Source organism: Stylophora pistillata, chromosome 13, assembly GCF_964205215.1.
Source record: "Stylophora pistillata chromosome 13, jaStyPist1.2, whole genome shotgun sequence".
NCBI lineage: Eukaryota > Metazoa > Cnidaria > Anthozoa > Scleractinia > Pocilloporidae > Stylophora > Stylophora pistillata.
The window spans coordinates 13,040,490-13,065,362 of record NC_142531.1 but is presented as its reverse complement, the minus strand read 5'-3'; the positions used below and the strand labels follow the sequence as shown (position 1 = coordinate 13,065,362).

Sequence of the window (24,873 nt, the reverse complement as noted above, 5' to 3'; positions counted from 1 at the left end):
AAATTAAAAAAGAATTCAGATAATGTCGAAGTAGTAATTGGTCCTAATGTAGAAAGGAAGGAGGAAAAAATGAAGACGACGAGACAGAAACTGGGCGAGGGAAGTTTGAACCCCCCTATCCGCGATCTGAACTAGGGTCTAAACAAGGGTTTACAGGCAAGAGTGGATGATCTGACATTTGACCGCTAAAGGATTACCACGGTCTTACTACGCGATGATTCAGCCCAGGTGGAAAATTAAACGTAACCGGGGTCGCATGAAGAGTCCTCAAGAGGTCTAAACATATATATAACGCACATTGAAATATTTCTTCGTTCTGATTGGCTAAGAAAAATGCATTTTTTGGCAACAAAAGGCAGAAGGGAAGTGCTAAATCAGAGCAAAAGAAGGTAATAGTAGCCAGGCAATGAACTCTTTTGCGGCTAAAAAGTCGCAAGAAAAGAAAAGAAAAAGAATAAAATAAGAGAATGTTGGTTTGATTGAACCCGGTTGTTTTGACCGAACACGCACTGGACATTGCAGGGTTAGCAAACATTAATTTTGCACGCCATTCACGCGCTTTATTTCTACATGATTATTAAAAGCTATCTCAAATTGTGTCTTTAGACATACCATCAATAAGTTACCACATGATTTTTCTCGCACAGTTTGGAATTACGAAACACTCGTAAATTTTTTCATAGACAACAAATTGCACTTACCCTACGGGCTTGTGTAATTTTGTAGGTCTTTTAGAAAGAAATCACTCCTGCCTGTTTCTTCCAAATAGTACCGGAAATCGTATCATTACCTGTACGTATCTTACGAAGATGATAAAACATCCTCTTTCTACTCTAAAACATATAAGAATGGGAACAAGAGAAAAAAAGGAGAATTTCCGTCAACAACTTTTCCTTTCTGAGTAACCTCTCCAGTGAGATCTTGAACATTCAACTGAACCAAACACATACTGGCCATAAGTTCGATGCAGGTGGGCATGTTAAAGATATCACCAATTGTTATTGAGACTTTATGACATCTTATTTAAACCAAAATATCGAAACAAGCACCTTGGCCAGGGGGAATTTTTTGACTTTCCTGTAGGCAGATTTGGGTGACGTGAATTTAACTAACTCCGAGGCGGCTGTATACACTAGCTAGAGTTTAACACAAGAGACAAGAGTCATGCCTGCGTGTAACTGAATTCATACAGCACGAGTTGACATAAGCAAACAATTCACTTAGTCGAAAAACTTATCAGTTAAATGGAGGAGAAAGACTTGTAGGGGAAAAAGGTGATAAAAGACGCTTACACTGTTGTTTCATTTTCAGTAAAATTATTCCGGCGACAATTCTTTTTCCTGGCACTAGCCCGACTCTTGGAAGTGGCTTGCCAAGCTCGTATTTTACTAGACTTTCTGGTTCCGCTGTAGAGTGATTCTCTTTGGGGGTGGCAGATGTCAGATGCTAGGTGAGGTGCTCTGAGCCACACAACCCATGACCATTTCAAGGCACTGCCGTTCGTGCTTAAATCCGGGGGGCCTGGAAAATTTCAGAAGATGTCGCACCAATCGGAATACCACGATAAAGCGTCATAAAGTTCAGTCAGAGAGTTCACAAACAGATGACAATACAAAAAATATAATTTTTTCCATCATCATTTGCATCATTAAAGCTTTACTTTGCTTAAGATTCAAACCTAAAAATTACAATCACGTCGAATTTTTTTGCTTGCCTCAACTCACATACAAATCTACATTAATTTCTTTGGCCACGTGACTAATTTATCATTTTTTTTCGTATAGGCTCCTTCACTTGTTTGTCGTATTCACTTGTATGTCGACGTAAGAAAATATTTACTAAATTGAAAATCAATTGAGTTGAATTCATTTTCTTTCATTTAATCACTGGTTTTCGGCTACTCAGGCAATCCAAAGGTGCACTGTGTAACAAAAATAACATTATCAGTCATGTTGTACGCTTACAACGAAAGGGAATGAAATTTGCATGACCACCACAACAAGATTTCGTACAACCCCACACTTCATTATGCAGACAATAATTTGATAGACGAAAACAAGCTCTGCATACCGTTGGACCGATGGATAGTGCTTCTCCCGCCATGGCGGCAGAAAGTTTCTTATCTTTTTTTCATCCTTTGCCTTTTCTTTTTCCCTTTTTATTTGCCTTCTTCTTCAAAAGCTTAAGCTTTCTCATTTCGCTAGGTACGTCTTTATTTATTGTGCTAGATAGGCATCTCAATAAGAAGCACAGCGCAACGTTTGTCTTTCATTTTCCTCCTTTTACAAAAATTAGGGGGTTTAATCACTCCAGCATTCAGTTCATCAGTTTTGTTTCACGGTGAACGATTATTCGAATTTGGGATCAAAAAGGGCTATACAGAGGGCCTATGAAAAATACAATTTAAAAAGGTGCATCACCCTCAAAACAGTATATTTATCCAAGCGCCTCATGCGAGTAATTCGTGCGCAAACTTTATGCACGCAGTCTTAATGTCAGCTCATTTTTTCATCCATAAACAAACTTTGCAGACCTCAGATCTCTTCTTTCACATGACTACAGTCGAACCTGTCGCAAGCGTAACCCACGCGGATGGTGGGTCACTGCTTGATGCAGGTTGACCACTTAACACTTAAATTTCTTGTTGTTTTTGTAGTCTTTTGCCTTGACGTTATGTTTCTAGAATGTACTTAAACTGTTCTTAGTCCACAGATTTTTCTTGTTGCCTTGTTAGACTTGATAATCGCTTGTTATGGTTGTAAATGGCTAGTTTCATAGGTGGTCATGTTTGGGTTGATAAAACTGACGTTGAGTTTTACCCACGCTGAAGATTCTGTTTGTGTGCGTGATTTTCGTGCGCAGCTCGATCATTGGCGTTTAATTGGTTCCTTGGTGCTCGCCAAGTGCTTCAGAGTGAGCCACCCAATTTCCCCCTTTGCAAAACAACGAATGCACTATGGAAACTCACATGGTCAGCTAACTCAAACACGTCTGTGATTTTTTCATTTAATGCGTGGGCACTCCTTGCTAAAAGTAGAAGAAAAGTAGTAGCAGCAGTAGAGATAGAAGAGACTCGAAACGTTGTAGTAGGAAGGAATTAAAAAGAGAGAAGAGTCCAGAGTCTCAGTACTTCTCGTTAAAAGCCAAGCGAGTGGTATAGAACCCAGCAGTATTATAAAAAAGATAGAAAACCCCTGCCATTTTATGCCATAATTGATCACTCAATGTACAAAACCACAACTAAGATTGATTTCGAGAGAGAAACATGGATTAAAAGTTAGTTGAAATATTTCTTTTTTAGTTTTATTTGAGTGGTTCCGCTTTATGTGACCGTTCCATACAGAATGAAGCCGTTGGGACTTGATAAAGGGTGACAACGACCGCTACATAAAGGTTACCGCTTCAGTAATAGAGGTGAAAATTACATTGATTACGGGGAAACAAATTCGGGACTTTGACATCACGAGTGATCATCACAAAAGTGATGCTGGAGCAAGACCGAAACACTCTTCACAGCAAACTCTCACGACTCAATACACCCATGAATTACCGAATGAAAAGTTGCCCTAATACGAAAAAAAGGTGTCCATCTTACTGATACAAAAATAATATCTTGCATCTCCCAACGTCCCCCCACCCCACCAATCACGGTCATGACCTGTGACAGAAAGCCTCCAATGCTGGAGTTGCCTTCAAACTGACGAAAACGTTAGAAAGGTAAACAATACCTCTTTCGTTAGAAGGGAAACTTCAGATAAATAGTGGCAACTGTGAACGTTACGCCATCTCACATAGCGGCGCGCAGAAAATTTCAGTTTCAAGATAGCTCACATCACCTTCAAGTTTCTCATACACAAAGATTTAATTTCCGCTAGTACCACCAAAATCATATTTTACAATTTGGATCAACAGTTGATGTTTATGTCCAGATTTCCTTTCTATCTAAGCAAAAGAACACATTTTCCGGGCTCTGACGTGATAAAGCCACGCGGGATGTTGGGAGAAACTTGCAAACAAAGCTTATAAATCACGAGCTGGGGGAGAGTGATTTTTAAGTTTTCCGAGCGTTCTCGCAACATCCCAAGCGGCTCATCACGTCATAGAGCCCGGAAAATGCGTTCTATTACTTTTATGACATAAACAGTTACATGCGGGCTCCATAACCTGATAAAGCATCCGTTTGGAAACTGTATTGCCAATCAGGCAAAGTATATTATGTTCATTATGTTATAATTAACGCTGATAATTTTCGCAATATGTCATTTGAATGCCACCGTAATCGATTTTAGGGTGAAATCTTGAAACTGAAAGAAACATGTCACTCTCAGAATTAGAAGTGGGACGCTCATTTCAACTGAAGTACAAATATCATAAAGATTTAATTGAAAGAAAAACAAGTCGCGTTGCGCGCTCATCTGGTTTCGAAATCACATGAAAAGGATTTTAGACCAAACTGCATTCCATTCACATTAAAAACCGATAGAACAATAAAAAGAGGCAAACTTTCATAAACATGTGGCTTTCGTTATATTTTAACTAACACTACTGGTGTCTGGAAACAACTCTTCGCAGGGCGCTAGTTGAATACTGGCTACTATCTTCGCATTCTCGGGTAGACTATCTATGACATTTGGTATCATTTTCAACATGGCTTTGATGACCAGTAGTTAGCAGTTTTTTTTTTATTCAGCGATTTGTATTCGTGGCTTACCGATTACATGTCTGCACGTAAACAATTTGTCCAAATATCAGGATATCAGTCCGAGCCCAAAACCATCACACATGGAGTTCCCCAAGGCTCAATACTAGGGCCAAAATTATTTTCAATATTTGTAAACGATCTTCCAGAATCAATAACTAGTGGTGAATTACTTATGTTTGCCGATGATACCACTATTTCTACAATTGGAAACAACATCGACGATATCATCTTAACACTCCAGTCTGTACTAGACCAGCTGTAAACCTGGTGTCAATCAAACAGATTAATCGCCAACGAATCGAAATCTGAAGCCCTGATAATTTCTAGTCAGAACTTTATTGGCCCCCTGCCACGCTTGGCCTTTGGTAATAGCTTTATTGAGTACAAATCATCATCTAAATGTCTTGGGGTGACAATTGACAGCAAGCTATCATGGCAGGAGCACATAAAGAACGTTTGTAAGTCATTCAGCAACAAAGTCGCAGTACTGAATCGGATAAAGTTTTTACCGATACCAACCTTAGAAGACATTTATTATAAAACTATTATCCCTAGCGTTTTGTATGGCATTGTAGTCTGGGGGTCTTGTTCTTCAACCTTGACGGATGATATTGATCGAATTCATTTAAGAGCTACTAGAATTATTTACAACCTACCCCATAGCATCCACAGTGATGACATCATGAACGCTCCACACTGGAACTCTATTGTTTCCTTTTACATCAGGAGACTTTTAGTTATTACGTACAATATCTATCATGGAAATAGCATCGAGCCTCTAAATGACTTAATAGTGAAATCCGAGACTCCTTATGACTTAAGAAAATCCCTAAAAGTTAAGGTTCATAGACCAAGAACAGAAATGGGAAGATCTTCGTTTAAGCACAGAGCTCCACTATCCTGGAACCTCCTTCCCGAAGACATGAAGAACAGTTCAAACTTAACTTCCTTCAAGAGAAAACTCAGGGAAAATAAGAGAATTCTGAAATCTATCCGTTTTGCTAAAGCTTCCTGCAGCATTTCCTACAAATCTGTTGACTTTAAATACTTTTAACATTTACTCCGTATTGTTATTAATATTTATTTCTTTTAATTGTCATTATTTACATACCATTTTCGGTCTATTCACTAATTAGGTATTTATTGATTGATAGTTTAATTGATGCAGGTCCAAATCAGGACGTAATGTCTTGCCTATCCCTCAACCTGCTTTATTAAATAAACTATGATGATGATGATGATGATGATGACTATCTTCGCATTCTCGGGTAGACTATCTATGACATTTGGTATCATTTTCAACATGGCTTTGATGACCAGTAGTTAGCAGTTTTTTTTTTCTTCACGTGCAGTGTATTCATTAGGCCCTTAGGGTTGACAGTATCACCAACCATTGGCGTGCCACTTATGCGACAGTTTTTTTTATACTTTTTATTAATTTGCTATTAGGTCAAAGGTACAGTCTACTATCGATAATTAAACCCTTCCGCTAATTCAAAGCAATTTTCGTTTCCCGTCGCGACATTTCCAACATAACTTAACCCCAGATCACTTTAACCAGGAAACAACACCCAGTTCTCGAGTCCAGCCATTGAATTATCTCGAGACAGTCGAGTTTTTTTGCTATCTACCTTTTTGCAAATAACAAAAACAGTCCAGTCACGCTTTGCCCCTTGGGTACACTTCATTTCAGTGTAATATATCTTGCCAACACTGATTTAGGCCTTTTTTTTCAAAATGGTCCATTTTAACTTCACGAGTCTACGTTGTGATTTAAATTTGATCAGAATTTACACTATAAGAACAGAGGGATAGTTAACATCCTTTAGCTACTATTTTCTTTAGTTTGTTATAGACGCCCGATAACTTGTACTTTTTTGCAGTTTCCCTGGAGGTTCCAGTCATCAAGAGTCAACAGTATTTGCATCAGTTGAACATCACAATCGTCGCGAAGGAATAGGTTTCACAATTTGACAGTCTACTGTTACAGCATAACTTTATAACGTAATGTAAGAACGTCTAGGATCTCTCTTGTAAGCGCTTAATGTGTACATTAGTATGGAACATTTGCCAAAGTTATACATTATAATAACATAAAACAATTATAACAAAAATTTCGAATTTTTCTTATACACTGTATATATTAATTGAACTCTTCTCAGAAATGCATGCAGAAACGTGAATCAGCTCGATATGTTAAGAATAAATAATGTGCGGGGAGGAATGGTGGGTGAAAGAGATCACATGTGCAAGGGAAAATTGTTCACAACTCAAATCTTATGGGGCTCAAATCACTTTAAGCTACGGCTGTCCTGACCTGCATGTCACAAAGCGGCTTAATTCACGCCATTATTTGCGCCACTATAATGGGGCGGCCCCGACCAGCATCCTCACCCCACGCACATAAGGTCTCCTAGGGAAGATATTATTGCTGCCCCGGTCGCCAGAATGTGGTCCACGGCTTTTCAGCTTTTTCAAACTTAACCTTCACCATTTTCACGAAGCCAGTAGGCACTCAGTTCTGGCGCCCTCCTGTGCGTTACTGCTGAGCGTTATTGTGCGTGAACTTCTCAAGTCAGCTACAAGCCAGTCCATATGGGTTTTATCTTGAACGATGAATTGTCCTGGATTCGCCCACGACAACGGGCGAGGCTACAAGCGTAAAACAAGAAAAGAGATTTCTTTGAGAATAACGAGTTTCATGAAAAACTCAGGGGGGAGGGGGAGTGCCTGAGTAACTGTTGCTTGGTATGTGTGTAGATTGGCAGTCTACTCTACTCGGTGACCAGTTATGAGGCCTCTGCCTCCGTCCAAGAGTAGATGTCGCTGCAATCAGAGGTCACTTGATGATTGATAAATCAACTACAAAAACTGCTGGGTGTTTTACTACGGGGAACAAGCATCCAATCAAAGGAATGGGAGTAATACTGGTAGTCGCTTCATATGAATGAAACTTCAGATGTGCGACCAGTCATCGCATGCAGACCCGTCGGCAGTATGGGTGTTGCTGCCTGCAGCATTATTCATCTTTAAGACCCACCTCCTTCTCTCGACGATCCCTTTCAACTCTTCTGGGGAACAACCTTTTAAAGAAAACAAATACATGTTAGGTTTCTTCACAGACGTCTGACACTGCAACTAACCATAGCATCAACAACACGAACACTGACTACTCACGTTCTAGATCCAATACTTCTCCGCCTTAATGTCTTGAGCGTTTCCATGGTAATGGGTTCTCGCTACAAGCAATAAGCAGATTGAATGTACTCGTAAACGGCGTAACAAATGTCGACACACAGGGGAGGATGATGTGAGAATATGTAACGAAGAAAAGGCCTTTTTCGCGTTTGATGCAAAGAACACAAGTCACAAGAACAGTGTACAAACTGTTGTGTACGCAACTGGGAGCAGATAAGCAAAAGAAACAAACAGATATAGAAAAACAACCGAGGCACCTAAAAGTAAGCTTCACAAACGATTTTTCAACAACTCTGTTTAAGTCATAGAAGGAACACTTTTTCAAAAGAAGTGCGTTTGATTCGAGTGGTACTATAGTGGTAACCAAGTATGCTTAACGTTACACCGAGACACACGTAAGAAATACTGGGCCGTCACATTTCCTTTAGTGACCCCAGGGCTTTTACCGGCTTGATGTGCCATTATGTAGGGTGTGAGATCCTTTAGAAACAATCTTTAATGTTCAATGTCAAGAGTTTCTTCTATATGTGCTAATGTACTCCCTCATTACCGCGAGGAGTTGAAACCAGTCTATAAACTCACCTTTTTTTCCAGTACTTCTTTGAAAGACAGATCACTAAAATACGCGTGTGTCTTCAACGATTCAACACCAGACATCCTATAAGCGGGGTTCTTTTGCAAGAGCTATAAAAGATTACGTAAAGAATTCATCCGTTGAAAACACTTCTTCTCAAACTGGAGATGTAACGAAAAAAGTCCATACCCCCTGAAGAACGCTGACTGCATTAGATGAAAGGTCTGGTGGAAATTCAACCTCGACACCGCTGACCACTTTGAGTTGGGTGGCATGCTCTTGTGTGACTGGGTATGGATACTGTGGGATAATATCGACGGGAAGATGTAAATTCTTTACAAAGTAACTACTGATTTACTGAGATGACTTCACTGTCGTTGGCAATCGTTTTGGCTAACATCTTTTCGACATCGTTACAACTAAGGAATTTGAAAATATGAAAACTCGCAGTAATGAACACTACTTAAGTAGTAGTGAAAATAAGGCCTTACAAAAAAAGTACAGACCTATTTCGACATGCAGGTTTTGTATGGGTATTCAGGGTTACCTGGCAGAGAATAGTTCTGCAAACATAAGCTAAAGGTACCATCACATTAGAGAATTGAAGCTTCCATAAATTTCGGGCTTGGCAATTGTCAGTGGGAAGAAATAAAAAAAAAAAATTCCCACTCCGGCGATGCGTTTTAAGGCTCCAACGAGTCCTTGACAAGCAACCACGGGACGAAAACGGTTCATGAGAACCTGTTTTCCAATATTTTTACTCCATATGTTAGCGTGCTTATTAAGGAAGGAGATATCGTTAACATCTTAGGCTGCAAATCCTCAATACTTGAATTCAATTTTCTGCCCGATCTACTGCGGCACCGGAACTGGCACCTAAGGCCATAACAGATAACCTGATCTTTTTTTGATCCCAAAAAATTACACATGGAACTTTAGCCACCTTAACTGATAGGTGATCCTGATCCCCTGCACGCCACCGTCAAAATGCGTGTGTTGGAGTACTTACCCCGACATAATTTTAAAAGCAATATAGATGCGTTATTGACCGTGCGTAAGGTCAATATGGCTGGATATTGACCGAGTTCTTTTTCTTTTTTTTTTTTTTACGTTTTTGTGGAACGAGACGAAGTCGAGGTCCATAAAAACGCAAACGAAAAAAAAAATATGAGTAAAGAACGATGCTAATAACTAGCCATCTTTACCGAACAGGCCTGGTCAATGATTGAATTATAAAATAGCAAAAAAAAATTTTTCCATATAAAAGAAGTTTTTTTTAGCGCCTTTTAATGTTTTGTTTGTTCGCTTTTATGTGACTCCATCGCCGTCAGTCCAAGATTACGAACTTTGTAAGTCCACTCTGCACACATTTTTGCCTGCGCGGGATCAAGGCGATTCCGAGCGGGCAAGACGGGCCCATCTTGCCCGCTCGGGTAGCCAATCAAAACACAGGATTCGCTTATTACTGCCCAAACGCTCTACGAGCTGTATAATAAAAATAATTTTAAGGAGAACTAGTAGAAGAACTTGCAAACTACTTGTAAACTAAACACTCCTCCATAAGTGTATAAGCACCACACAGGTCACTAGAACTTTTCTGTTCAGTGATCGCTTCAAGTTTATGAACAGTATTTTCTCGACTAATCGCCAGAGCCCTATTAAACGCATACCTCGTCGAATTAACGCCTGGAGAATGCTTTCTTTTAACAGTAAAGGCCTGGCGTATTGCGCACTGCTCTCCAATGTTTCTTTAGAGTTCTCTCAATCTTGACAGACCATTGGCATGAGTTGTTTTTTTTTGGTCCAAAATCGTAAATTTGAAAATAAAAAGACTTTAAGAACGCCTTATTGCAAAGTGGTTGCCCCATTCCAGATCTAACTATGACGTGAAGATGGAATGAGGGCTTCGTATGGATGTGCCCTACGTTGGCTTTATTGGCCGTGACCTCAAAATATCTCATATTTTAAGCTCTATAGTTTCTTACTAATCCGGGTTAAGTAACATACGATTCGCATGCCCCTTGTAATAGCTGTATTGTTGCCGATAAAGAAGACCCAGCGGTTGTTTGTTACGACTGAACGAGGGGAAAAGTGGCACCCTCTTGACCAAACACCATAGGCTGTTAGGGTGTTTATTCGAGAAAATACGGTAACTGCTTTCATCATAAGACGCACTGCCTTGGATACCAAGGTATCAGGTTCAGGTATCTATCGCGTAACAATAAAAACGGGGTAAAATTCGTAGTACCTACAACACTGACAACTCTGTGTTAACAAAGCATGTACTTACACACCTTCCCGGCGAGAAGAATGTACATGACCACGCCTAAACTCCACCAGTCTACAACATGGCAGTATTCATCACCGTTCAAGATTTCAGGGGCTGCGGAATACGCAAAAATCAACGCTGCAGTTAGATCACTTGTGTTTCACCTAAGTGTTTCTTATTGTTGTAATTCGTGACCAACTTTTAATATTTAGATTTCTTTTGATTTGAGGGGAAGCCTTTGACCATCTCACCCATGTATTGCAGGGTCCCACAAATAGTCGCAGCGCGCTCTCCAAGTTTCACTAATTTTGACAGACCAAAGTCGATGAGTTTGATGTGACCTATATTAACAGGAAAAGCAACAGGATTAAACCTCCACTCATCCTGAACTCGCACAGCAGCTAAAGATTCGTGGAGAAAGTGGTATAACTGTTATGGAATCAACTATGGGGCGAATTGAGAGACGATGACGACACGTATTTGCTCGCATAATGAGTGAAGTATCGGAAACAGAAGTCTTCACGAAGGTTTGTATGCATGGTAAATACAACCATAAAAAGTAGTGTTTCCCTGAGATAACATATATAGAGAAAAGAGTGACCAAATTCCCTACCTTCATTGTCTATGAGGATATTCTCAAGCTACATTTTCAATCAAAAAAAAAAAAATTACACGCGTATAAGTAAAAAAGTAAAGGCAATGTTCCCTGACTTGATTAACATGGAGTGCAGATTTGCAAGCCGAGAAATAATTTTTTCTTAAAATGGCAAGGTGGTCCTGAGGTCAATGCGAGCGTTCTGACTGGTTTTACTCGGTTCGGATATTGCCCTACAGACCGTTTCCACGGAAACGGTTGTAAGCTGTGTATTTTGGGTCGCGAAAGCCGGCAAATTGAAAAAAATATATAGTCAAAGACTGCATGTGGTTGCTGGTAAAGCACAATTTTTATGGCATTAAAAAGAACTGGAGGTTGTTTAATAACGCTAGAGGGAAGTGTTACAAATATATGTCTCACATGCAAAACAAAAACCTGCCGCATCCCACTTATTTAAGAATACCTTGTTTTAAAAGAGAAAGATGATTCGAGAATATTGTCCAATTAACATTCAATAACCAATAGTTTAATGGTAAGAACACACTCACTCGCACACGTCGACCACACATGTGGCTTCGCCTCCTATAGGAGGCAGTAGGCGGAACAAACAAGACTGGTTCGAAAGCCATGAAACAAACTACTTACTAATATCGCTTGCTCGAGCCGTACCGGGAATATTGGCCCTCGACAGGGGCCCAGTAATGGGCTCCTGCCCTCAGTCCAATATTCCCCACTGCGGCCGTAAGTTACCTTTAAATCCCTGTAGATGATCCCTGATTTGTGCAGATAATCTGCAACACATGAAACACTAGAACTGTACAAACGACAACACAACTGTATAAAGGGTGAAAGTTTCTAAGAAACCGAATGATTCGCTCTGCTGAAGAGCTAACGCTCGAAACGTCAGCTTTTAAACTCGTTATGGTGGCCAATTTACAATTTCAACTTAGTTGATATAACCAAATTACCAAACTACAACTGTACTTTGCCAGCACCATCTCTCTATTCTTCAGTAGTACAAAAGAGCATGCCAGAAATAAATAATTATTAAGGGTTACGTCAGATTTTAGCCATGTAGCAACTAGAATTGGCATTTTTACTTATTGTCAAGCAAATGTGAAATAATATCATATTATGTTGTTTGTCTTCTACTTTACTACTATTGTGATATTCTGTGTTCGCGTTTTTACGTGAGGTTACGTAAGAATGACGTAACGCCGGTAGCTACATGTATTTATTTACGCCAGTATGCACGTTGTTTTCGTAGGATACTTTTCATTCCTAGTCGATTCCGATCGATTTCAATTAGTCAGTTGTCGCGTTAGCTTTTGCTGGCGCGGTATTGCTTTATTCAAGAGTTTACGGCTGCCGAACCTGGTTGCGCCACAAATTTCGAATCACGCACATGCATCATGTATCTACGTGACTACCAAAACAGTGGGTGGGGAATATAGGTAGAGTCATGCTACTAGAAACAACTGCAAGATAGCTTCTACCTAGGGTATGCTCAATTTAACAAATGCTTCTTGCCATGGTTAAGTATTGAGGGGCGACAGATCTTAAATACAAGACTGGGTGCACATCTGTTTAGTTGAGGCTATTGGCAAAGTGACATTTTAAAGAACTCTCAGCTTTGAGCTCTTACCTAATGTAATGGCTAGTTCAGCAGAATACAACTTGACAGTTGTCTCATTCAACCTCTTTTCTTGACGCCACAACGTGTACAGATCACTGCCATCAACAAAATCTGAAACTAAATTGATTAAAGTTCACTTAATAGTTATCATGCATAACATTTGTTACCATGCATAACATTTGTTAACAAGCTACACTGTACATTGTTTATTAATGTCTGTTTGTAAAGGGAAATGCAAAATACTGTGGTTCAAGTTTTTCTTTGATTTTAAAGTTGCATGCCAGTTCAATTAATGCTTTCCTTTATCCCAATTTATTGGGTTTGAAAACTTAAAAAAAATGCCAACAGACATGTACACTAGCTAACTGCTTCTTGCTGTAAAAGAAAAAAAGTAGGAAACACATACCAATGAAAAGATTGTGTTTTGTTTGCCATGTATACCAAGTTTTCACGAGAAAAGGAAACTCACCAAGTTGTACCTGAAAGGTAAGATAAGATAGCTTAATAAATATAATGCTTAAAAAAATTAATGAGCTATGACAGTATGTTTCCCAGTTTCTAACAGGTACCAGTTTCTAGCAAAAACAATTCATCTTGCATTTCCTTCTGTCTTTCTAATATCAGTCAATCAAGGTATTTTCACTAAAAAATATGCATATCTCTGCTATTGACTGATACTTTCCACAAGCCTTTTGGTCAAGAAATTGGAGAGTAGCGAGTGGTTTAAGTGAGGTGTATAAAAGTTTACTTGATTAATTTCAATGCCTTTCACTGCACACCAAAGCTACCACATCTGAAAAAAAAATTGCTCATTCAGATTCCAAGGATTTTACTGCGCAAGGCAAGATTAGTTTAAAGTGATTAGCAAATCTGTCATCATTAATTAAAAGTTGTGTTGTTATCCAATCTTAGAAGTAAATACTTTGCTATTTATAACAGTTTACTCTCCAAAAGGTACAATTGCTCAAAACCCAACTGATTTAAAGATTTCAAAGAACTGAATGAGATAACTTGGGAATAAACATTATCTGAACTGATAAGCAAAATGATGTGGTTAACAAGAGAAATAATGCAAAAATACTGCTATCTAAAATGGGATACCTACTGGCTGAATAATTTTACTGAAAATCAGAACTACTTCCACCAACAAACAAGGTTTCACAATGTTTTCCATAATTAACATTTACAATGAATTTCATAAATACTTAATTTCTTTTGCAGCAAGATGACTAATTTATCTGTAAAGAGTGAAGGAGAAATTAAGAACCTGAGTCTTCTGTGAGGACAAAAATGTCAGCTTGTTGTTATTAGAAAAGGGGAAGTTTGATGTGCTGGGTATTACAGAAAGCAAGCTGACGAGCAAAATTCGGGATCAAGATATTATGATTCCGGGGTATAAATTCTTTTGAAAGGACAGACCAGTAGAGGATGGAGGAGGAGGCCGTATGCTATACTATGCCGAAAGTTTAGACATTGTTGAGATTCAGAACTGTTTCCCTGCAAATCTAGATACACTTGAGGTAATTTGGGCTGAGCTAAAATTCCGTTCACAAAACCTGGCATTGTCAATTATGTACACACCTCTGAAAGACACAAACTTCTTCAGTATGCTGGAAAGGCAACTTGACTGTGTTTGCAAGAAAAAGAAAAACATTCTTATTATGAGTGACTTTAATTCAAATGTTATGTAACACGAGACATGATGCGGTCACTAATGTAAATGACTCTGATCAAGGAAGAAAGCTCACAAATATGCTGAGGAAGTTTGCATTGATAAATGTCATCAAAGAACCTACAAGGATTACGGAAAATACAAAGACACTGATTGACCTCTCAATCATAAGCAACAGAACCAAAGTTGCTAAGGCAGGGGTATTTAACACTTGCATTGCAAATTGATATACACAGTATTGAAACTATCTACAACAAGAGTTCTGCTGGTAATCAGGATAGTGATTGACTGGAAAAACTGCTATCAAGGTATCTACATGGCATGCCTGTAGTATTTTCGACAACATCAATGACAATTACTGGATGGCAAATGCACTGTATCAGGACATCAAATTAGAGTTTTTACCCAAAAGAAAGGTAAAGATCCGCTCCAAGTTTCTACCTTGGATGAATGGCAGCATAAGAAAACTTATAAACCAAAGGTATTGACAACTTTTGAAAGCACAAAGGACAGGAAACCCGGAGGATAAGTTGAAGTACAAAGAACTGAAGAATAAGTAAAACAAAGCTCTCAGAAGTGCTGAGGCTGAGTACTGGAAAAAATATGCCAATCACCACCAGTAAAGGATTGAGGGACTTTTGGAAGATTATAAACCAGCTAACAAGAACAGGAAAAGGTAGCAAGAGAATTGGCCCAGTCAGGGACAACAAGGATGTCTTAGTTTATAATGATCATGAAAAATCAGCCACCATGAATTCCCTTTTTGCAACAGTGGGTGGCGAGAAATTAGCTTCTAATTTTCCAACCACCACTGTGGATGGTTTATCACTCATCTCAAGAATAACACCAACAATTTCTGATATCTCATTTGGTCATGAGGTTTTTTTGCAGTAAACTGGCAAAACTTAACATTTGGAAATCCCATGGGAGTGATGGCACGGGCAACCTTAAAAGGAGGAACGATGGAATGCCAGAATGATGGAATGACGGAATATGACCCCAAATCCTAAAACCCGGAACAGATGTCAGGACATGTTGACAAAGGCGATAATGCACGTGACTAAAACTAAGTGTTGATTTTTTTTCCTTCTTTCGTTCTGCTAAATTTGCGATGAGTTTTAGTCGTGGCATAGGTAGTCGCACAGTTTGTGAAAACTAACTTGACCTACCACATTGCAATAAACAATTGGAACATACTTTTCGTGGTCACGTCTGCATGTATTTAATGAAACATATGCTTGTAAGTGTGAGAAAATCATGGGAACCTTTCCACACTTCTCAAAATAAAACGTTCAGCCTCAGCTCCAAACTTAGACTAGCGTAATAGTAAGCCCTAGTTGCGAGCCCTTTAATAAGAGCTTTCTTTCGTCCACGAATACATTTTAGACCTCGAATAACACTAGCCGAAAAGAGGTTGCATGGGGTCATCACGTGGGAATTTCTCGTGGCATAAAAGATAAAAGAAAAAATTTCCCCTGGAAGGCCAATTTTTAAAATGCCAGAGAGTTGAAGACTTTCAATTTGCTGAAGAAAAGAATAAACCCACTAAACGAATTGGTGACATGGACTCTTTTTGTTCGCAAAGTCTATTTCGCTGATCTGTGAGCCATGCATTTCATAGGAGAATGGTGGTGTTTTGGACACCAGGTCAAAAAAAAATTATTGAAATTCTTCTGGACGGCTTCCTTCTGCCAACTTCCTTTTGTTTTTTAACGCCACGAATAAATTCCCATGCGATGACCCCATGCAACCTCTCTTCAGCTTGCAACTAGGGCTTGCTGTTATGCTATTCTAAGTTTGGAGCTGTGGCTGAATGTCGTTATATTTTGAGAAGCATGGAAAGGTTCCCATGATTTTCTCATGCTTACAAGCATATGTTTCATTAAATACATGCAGACGTGACCAGAAAAAGTATGTTCCAATTGTTTATTGCAATGTGGTAGGTCAAGTTAGTTTTCACAAGCTGACTGTGGCTTCCTATGCCGCGACTAAAACTCATCACAAATTTAGCAGAGCAAAAGATAAATGAACAGGTTTACAACACAGCTACCTTTCATGTGTAATGGTTCATAATTATTCATAATACTCAGTAAAGGAAAAAATATCAACACTTAGTTTTAGTCACATGCGTTATCGTATTTGTCAACATGTTCTGACATCCGGCCGTTCCGGGTTTTAGGATTTGGGATCATATTCCGTCATTCCGGGTTTTAGGATTTGGGGTCATATTCCGTCATTCCATCATTCCGGCTTTTAGGGTCACCCGATGGCATAACATCAAAAGAAATGAAAATTGTTTCTAAGGAAATTGCTTATGGCATCTCAAACTTAAGCAAAATGAGCTACGAGCAAGCAAATATCCAAGTCAGTGGAAGACTGGTAAAGTTAAAGTACTTAGACAAAAGTGGAAACAGCGCAGACTGTGGGAATTATAGGCCCTTGATTATGTTGAGTATACCCAGTAAAGTAGCAGAATCAGACCTCTGTGATACCATTGATCCGCACCTGAATGAGGTACTGCATGACAACCAGTGGGGCTACAGGAAAGGTATATCATCAGAGTCACTCCCACTGTACCTTACCGAAACCTGAAATCATCACACTGATCAAGGAAAAGTTATTGGTTCTATATTCATTGACTTTCAAGAAAAATTACAGACCCATAACTGTTCTTGACACCTTTAACAACATTATGGAGCGTATTCTATCACAACAACTCTATAAATTTTTTGAGGATAAATTATCGCCATATCTGTGTGCTTATCATCAGAATTACAGTTGTCAGACTGCCCTGTTGCATATTTTGGAAGAATTGAGAATTGCTTGTGACAACAAGTTCATCGCTGCCATTGTGGGTATTGACTTGACAAAGGCTTTTGACTGTCTTCCACATGAACTTCTATTAGCCAAGCTTAAGTCTTATGGTTTATCTAATGATAGCTTACTACTGTTGAGAAGCTATCTCACCAAACGATTTCAGAGAATCAAAATTGGGGATACGTTTTCCGACTGGACAAGGATTAATAAAGGTGTTCCACAAGGGTCTGTACTTGGGCCACTACTATTTAACATTTTTATAAACGACCTTATGTACATCTCACGCAGTTCTGAAATCAACACTTATGCTGATGATACACAATTTACACATTTTGATACACATTTACATTTTGACACACATTTTGATACACATGATACACATTTTACTCGCAGCCAAGATCCTGTCACAATTCAACATTCAAAGCAGGCTGATCTTCAATCTGCCTCTGAGTGGTTTCAGTCTAATGGCATGAGTCTTAGTGTCAACAAATCTCTCTCGATGTGGGTTGGATCCAATAGTGAAGATCTTCCATTACAACTTAATAGCAGGAACCTGCAGTTATGTTCCTCCATGAAACTCCTGGGTGTAATGATTGACAATGCACTTAATTTTCATGAGCATGTATCGGAATTAGTTTGTGAAGTCAGTATTCAACTCCAAGTGCTTAAACGACATAACATCTAATACCAACTGGTGCTAAGAAATGTCTCTATCAAGCATTACTATTATCACATCTTAATTATTGTTCTATCATCTGGAATCATTGTGACAAAAAGAATTCTGATAAACTGGAGAAAATTAATGAGAGGTGTCACCGTTTTGTCTTCAATGACTTTCACAACACTTATGATAGATTATTGGATTACATTAATCAGCCCTGTTTACAAGACCGCAAAATACATGATATGTTGACTCTTACTTATCGAGCCCTTAATGGTAACACCCCTGTAAATATTAAGAATCTACTCAATGAAACAGATATTTCTTACAACCTACATGGCCAATGTCTTTTTAATGTCCCCAGGGTTAATACTACAAACTATGGCTTACATTCTTTCTGTTATTCAGCCTGTAAACTCTGGAACTCGTTACCAAACTCACTTAGAACTGCTCCTACGACGAAGGCATTTAAACTAGCTGTAAATCGAATTGAATTTAATCGTGATTGTTGTTCTTTCTGTAATCTAGCTTAAAAATTCTAATATCTTATTTCTACACATAATTGTTTGGTCTATTTAAATTTTATTTCTTATCTTCGAAGATATTAGCATAGTTGTTTGCTATCTGGAATTCGAAGTTAAATGAAGGTTTTCACTTCACTTCACTTTCATAAAGCTTTTGACTTGGTCTTTCCAGTAATCTAGTCTCATAAATTGCAGAACAGTGGAATAAGTGGCAATCTTTTCCAATGGCTGAATAGCTATCTATCTTATTGACACCCATTTGTTGAACTAAATGGAGTGAAATCACACCTTAAATATGGCATCCCACAAGGTTCATTACTTGGACCTAGGTTGTTCTCAATCTATGAGATAATAATATTATCTCTGTGTTACATAAAAGGTGAGCAACATACATATGCATGCAGACAACACCACTGCCTTTGTAATTGGAGATAATCCTGATGATGTCATAATTAAACTGAATTGTCTCTTTAAAGGGATCTGCACTTTTTACAGACTAAATAAGTTGACTGGGAAGTCTGAAGTAATGATTATGTAATGTGATCAGTTTGTGGGCCCACTGTTGCCTGTGAAGTGGGAGGATATACAAATGTGGCAAGATCTAGGATACTTATATAAACATAGGCTTGCTATTGAAGTTTTTAAAGTTAAGAAGGGCTCATGGCTTATATAAACCATACGTTATTGCCATTCTTCAATTTTACTGAATCAAAGCGCAGAGGTGTATTACTTGAGGCGAAACAGAAGAAAACAGAGCTTGGAAGAAATAGCTTCTCATATAGAGGGACTGTGGTAAGGAGAACACTGGCCAGAGTGACAAGGAACTTGGAAAAGCTAGATGCTTTGAAAGCAGCACTGAACCATAACAAAACTTACCTCAGCAAAATCACTTTTGACAAAGGGAACGCAACAATTCTTAATAAGGACATTAATTAACTTTTTGTATCATTAAATGTAAATATTAACACCTCTTAAATTTTTGAATCTATCTAAAATTAGTTGGTTATTTTTTTTTAATGTCAACAGGTTTCTTCATTTTATTGTAAATACTGTAGTATTGTTATGCTCTGTAAGTTTTAAAATTATAGTAGATTCTAGTATTTCCTAGGTAGGTCCACATCAGCTGTAAAAGTTGCCACAACTGACTTTTTTTTTTGCATTACTAAATAAAACTATATGTATGTATGTATGCTGTCAGTTCCAATTTTCCAGTGCAATAGCATATTCATAACTACATGTATATGACCTCCACAACAGGAAATAAACTTTGAATTACCTGAATATTTACTTCATCTTTGCACTGCTGAACAGCATTTCCCTTGATGATTTCCGCTTTGTTTAGAGTCTAGCAAAAAATGAACAAAGAAGCAAAGTGCTTCAAATAACCATGCTTATACAGCTTTAAATAGGGCACATCAAAAGTTACAAAGCACACCCAGACATTTGACCCCTTGGCATCCTCTCGTCTTCCCTTAAACTTCTGTTAGGAAGAACATTAGTTTTCTGCCGTGACATAAGAACTGCTCAAACAATTACCTTTATGGCGAGCAATTTTTTAGATTGTTTGTTTTGCACTTGAAGCACCTGGAGGAAACAGCAATAACAACTCAATAATATGAAAGATGGTAACTTTTGAGGTTGGAGACAAAATAGTTTTTTGTCTTCTCACAAGTGCGAGAGGAATCAAACCTCAGACCCTTGGAATCTACCACTGAGCCTCACATTTGCCATGTTCATTAGGAGGTTCACTTGTGAAACTGAATGCCTCCTGTATATCACTAGGATCACCAATGTCTGCAGTGTCATATTGTACACTTAAAGGATTAGGAAGATAACAAATTTTGATCTTAGAGATGAATCAGGGAAAGATGTTATCTTGCCTTGTCACAAGCATGGGACAAAGAAAGCCTGGTTCACTGTTGAGTCTCTGTTGGAGCTATTTATCTCATAAACTAATCCCTGTCTGTTTTTCAGTTTGTCCTTGTCTTTGACTTTGGTTGGTAGGTGACATATATAGTATAGTGGATATTGAAGGGTTGTAGGTTGCACAAGATGGTGACATACCCTTCATGCAGGGTATAGACACTGCAGGTTGTACTCTCACTATTTTGTTTTAGTGTTCAGATAAAGAGTTAACATTCATCCATAAAAGTCAAAGATGATAACAGCATGTAAGATACAAGCTCGATTAATCTTCATTTCTTCAGTTTCACCATGCTATGCACTCTGAAAGTTGCAGGTCAGAGCTAAGCCATATATAAACTTGTACATATCAGTAAGGCATTTTAAAACAAGAAATGGGCATTTAGCTAAACACTACATATAAATACTTACATGCCCAAATGCACCTTTACCAACCCTTGCCAGGATCTTATAGAAAAAAAGAAGTAACAAATATCTAGGAGTCCACATACAGTATCAAAAAACACAAATTTTGTAATATATTTGAAAATAACCATAAGTTAAGAATCAGTAAGGAGCACATCTTATCACTGCTGCAAAAAAAAAAAACACTCATCATCTACAAGAGGTTTCCACAGGTCACTAATGGAGCTTTAAAAAAAGTTTCTACACATACACACTTCATTTCCATTTTTTTGCATGGTGTTTATGGTATGAAATGGCTTCAAAGTTGTTATCAATATATTGAGTAATAAAAAATCTTCAAAAGGGCATGCCCTGTAGTTTATATTAGATTTAATAGGTAGTTTATTTTAGATTTAAACCACTAGTGTATTTGATTTTCAATATTATCTCCTGTGTGGAAATTGACACACCATAAAATATACTGAGATCAAGAGAAGCACCAAGGTAACCACATCTCACCATCATCGACTGACTATTTCACAAACACACTGCCTCTTTGTTTGTTATGTCAAATAGGCACATGTACATCAAATGGCAATAATGTTGTCATAAAAAAAGCAAAAAGAAAAGGCAAAATGCAAATGACAAAATAAGATATTATTAGCATGTACCTGTAAAACTACCCTCTGGCTAGCAGCCAAAAAATTTTCAGAGAATTTTCACTTGAAAATGATTTTAAATTTCTGCTTGCAAGTATTAGATGTTGTTGTTAGTTTTCAGGTGATTCCAAAATATAAAAGGAATACATATGCTATGAAAATTTATTCAATTCTTTCTATGACAACATCACTGCAATAATTTAAGTGTATGTCTTTTCAACCGAGGAAATGAACCATGGCACTAACAGTATCTCAATTATGGCAAACGCATTCTTATTACTGAAGGAGGAAATTCTTTGCTGCTTTGAAGCAGGGAGATGAAAACATTTTTTAATTTACATAAAATATTTCATGTTGGTGGTTCTCTGAAAATCATGAACTCCTCTTCCTTGCAGGAAATTAGAATGCTCTGACCTTCAATTCTCGAGGTTAAAAATTACATAATTTACATTGATAATTATTTCTTAATTATCTCTTAATTTACATGAAAATATTTCATGTCAGTGCATGGTTCTCTGAAAATCATGAACTCCTCTTCCTTGCAGGAAATTAGAATGCTCTGACTTTCTTGAGGTTAAAAATTACATAATTTGCATACTTTTGAAAGCTTCCATTGATACAAAAATTATTCGAAATACAAAAAACCAAAAAGCTCTCAGAGATACCAAACTAGTGTGGAGATCTAAAATCTGGAAATTTCCTCTTATTCCACCACCATCAACTTCTCCAATTAGAACAGATCAAGTAAATCAAATCGATCTCCATTCCCAAAAATGAAGAACACATTTGTTTGGTTCCTATCAAGATGTGGTTGCACAAAAAATGCTTTGAGAAACGACGAGACAAGTTTGAAAATCCAAAATCCTATTGATTTGGGGGTAAATCTGGGGATACGATGTTACACTACAGAGGAGCAAAGCCTTTGAAAGCCGATTCATCGCTTTTATGCGGGAGATTTGGTAAAGAAAATGAAGGACTGGGATACACATCCTGTATTCGGGAGACTCCCGCATAATCCGGGAGAGTTGGTATGTATGTGGATCCCACTTCCAAAAACTGAAGAACGCAAACTGTGCTCAACGGAATCAACCCTAAAAGCAGGCCTACGGCATAGCGGCCCATGGCCCAGCGGCCTGCAACAGCTTGCGACCCGTAGGCCCAGTCCTGATTTTCCAGTTTTTTTGTCCAGCAGTAAATCCAGGCCCACGTACAGATCTGCATCGGGTTTGGGCGTGCAAAATGGACAGCAGTGAGTTTGATCATTGACCATTTAATCATTTGAATCCTTGCTTCTATTTGTTACATGTCATTCAGATAAGAACGTTTTGATTCTCTGTTCATTAGTCTCTTAACAGAAACCAATAGAACAATAGAGGACTTTCATTATCGAACAATTTAAGTTATTTTTAAACCAAACTTTGAAAGTGAAAATATCATAACAACAGAGGAAAAGAAAATATGAACCAATTAAGGGTAAAATTGAAGCACAACACAAACAACAAATTTGAATTTCGTGATGGTGGGCTTTGATTTTTTTAACTTTTCGCCGAGATCGAAAAGTACTCCTTTTTACACCCGAAATAATGTACCGTATTTCTTCGCCCAACCTCATATAAGGAGCTGCCTCCTAGATGTCCGACAGCGTAACATTGGCAAATCGATCACTTGCCTGACTGAGAAGCAGAGTTCACTTGTTCACCTTGGTGATAATGAGATTCAAATCGAGTAAGTACCACTAAGAGACTTACCCGAACACCGAATTTCTTTAGTAATTTACAAAAACTTTCAATGAACAGGTAAAACTCCGCTACTTGCTGAAAATGGTGCAAATTTAAGAAGTGCCCAGTCTCGAATAAGGGTCCACTGCCCTTGAGGACCAAAAATTTAATAAGCGCCCAGGGCGCTTACTCTACTCGAATAAATACGGTACTTACATTGCCAGAAAGCAATGTTTGAGAACATGCTTTCCTTTTGGGGTGGAGTTCCTGCAAAGAGATCGCCATGTCTCTGTATAGAAAAGATTTGAAGTTCACATATCACATCACTCATGGCATTAAATGTCAAGTGAAAATTTTTCACTTTCAACGTATGGTTTGAAAATAACTTTCATCGTTCAATATCAATAATGAAAGTCCTCTATAATTGTGCTATCGGTTTCTGTAAAGAGATTAATGAACAGAGAATCAAAACGTTTTTATCTGAACAACATGCAAAAAACAGAAACACGGATTCAAATGATTAAATGGTCAACGAATTCAAACTCACTGTCGTCCATTTTGCACACCCAAACCCGATGCAGATCTGTGCATGGGCCTGGATTTACTGCTGGACAAAAAAAATGTGGAGAATCAGGACTAGGCTACCGGGCCTCCAGGTTGCAGGCCATTGCAGGCCGCTGGGCCGTCCCGGGCTGTGGGCCACGGGTTGTGGACCATGGGCCGCAGGCAGTGGGCCACAGGCAGTGGGCCACAGGCAGTGGGCCACAGGCAGTGGGCCACAGGCAGTGGGCCTGCTTTTAGCAAAACCCCAATCTCATGCTATGTTTACCCGTAAAAACTCTATGTGGCAAAATGTAGGACGAATTTTCAATGGGTGATGGAAATTATCTGGACAAGATCCAAAGTGTTTTTCATTTTACAGCAGAGCCAGCAAACCACCACAGCTTGATAAGTAATTTATCAAGCTTATCCATTTTTCATCCAGACACGCAACATGCAGAATTTTTTTTTTGCTTGCATTAATTCGTTTCTTTTCAGCAGGATTAAGCGTGGCAGTTTTTAATTGCTTTGGTTAGGTACACCAACCTCAAAGTCGTTGATCTTGACTAGCTGCTTAGAATCATACTCAGGCAAGAAGACAGTTTCACTCAACGGAACAGGCCAAGGTGTTTTGTAGGAATAATTTCCAGATTCTGAGTATCGCCTCCGCAAAGATCCTTGACCACTTCGCTGTAGTTGCGATGGTCTAGACGCTTCGGGCCGACTAAGTTCTGTTTTTTCCACTGCTTTACTGTACCGTCGATTTTTAGCTTCCCGTTTCTGTAATGAACGCTTACTTTGAAAATTCCCCATAACCACACAAAATCATCAGAGCTCTGCTGTTTCCTCTGAAACTCCTCTGGAATACTCTTTCTTGTTTTTATTTCTGTTATGAGTGATGGGTATCGAATTTCGTGAAATGTTTTGGGCGAAGTTTAGGTGACATAGCCTTCGGTCCCTGAATAAAACAATTTCGAAGGATGGCCGATATATCACAATTT

At 38.5% G+C, this 24,873-nt stretch overlaps 1 protein-coding gene across 1 annotated transcript; it reads right to left on the bottom strand.

Moving 5' to 3' along the window:
* Positions 1 to 5,767: 5,767 nt before the first annotated feature.
* LOC111341900 (ribosomal protein S6 kinase-related protein) lies at positions 5,768 to 24,685 on the bottom strand. The gene is made up of 15 exons (XM_022948947.2): positions 24,419 to 24,685; positions 20,983 to 21,018; positions 20,185 to 20,232; positions 19,925 to 19,993; positions 13,381 to 13,453; positions 12,984 to 13,091; positions 12,089 to 12,129; positions 11,357 to 11,384; positions 10,995 to 11,084; positions 10,769 to 10,857; positions 8,664 to 8,774; positions 8,483 to 8,584; positions 7,880 to 7,941; positions 7,743 to 7,785; positions 5,768 to 7,354 (listed from the first exon to the last, which is right to left on the bottom strand). Exons 1-15 carry the CDS (start codon positions 24,683 to 24,685, stop codon positions 7,199 to 7,201), a joined length of 1,323 nt encoding a protein of 440 aa, XP_022804682.2. The 3' UTR covers positions 5,768 to 7,198.
* Between the last annotated feature and the right edge of the window lie 188 nt (positions 24,686 to 24,873).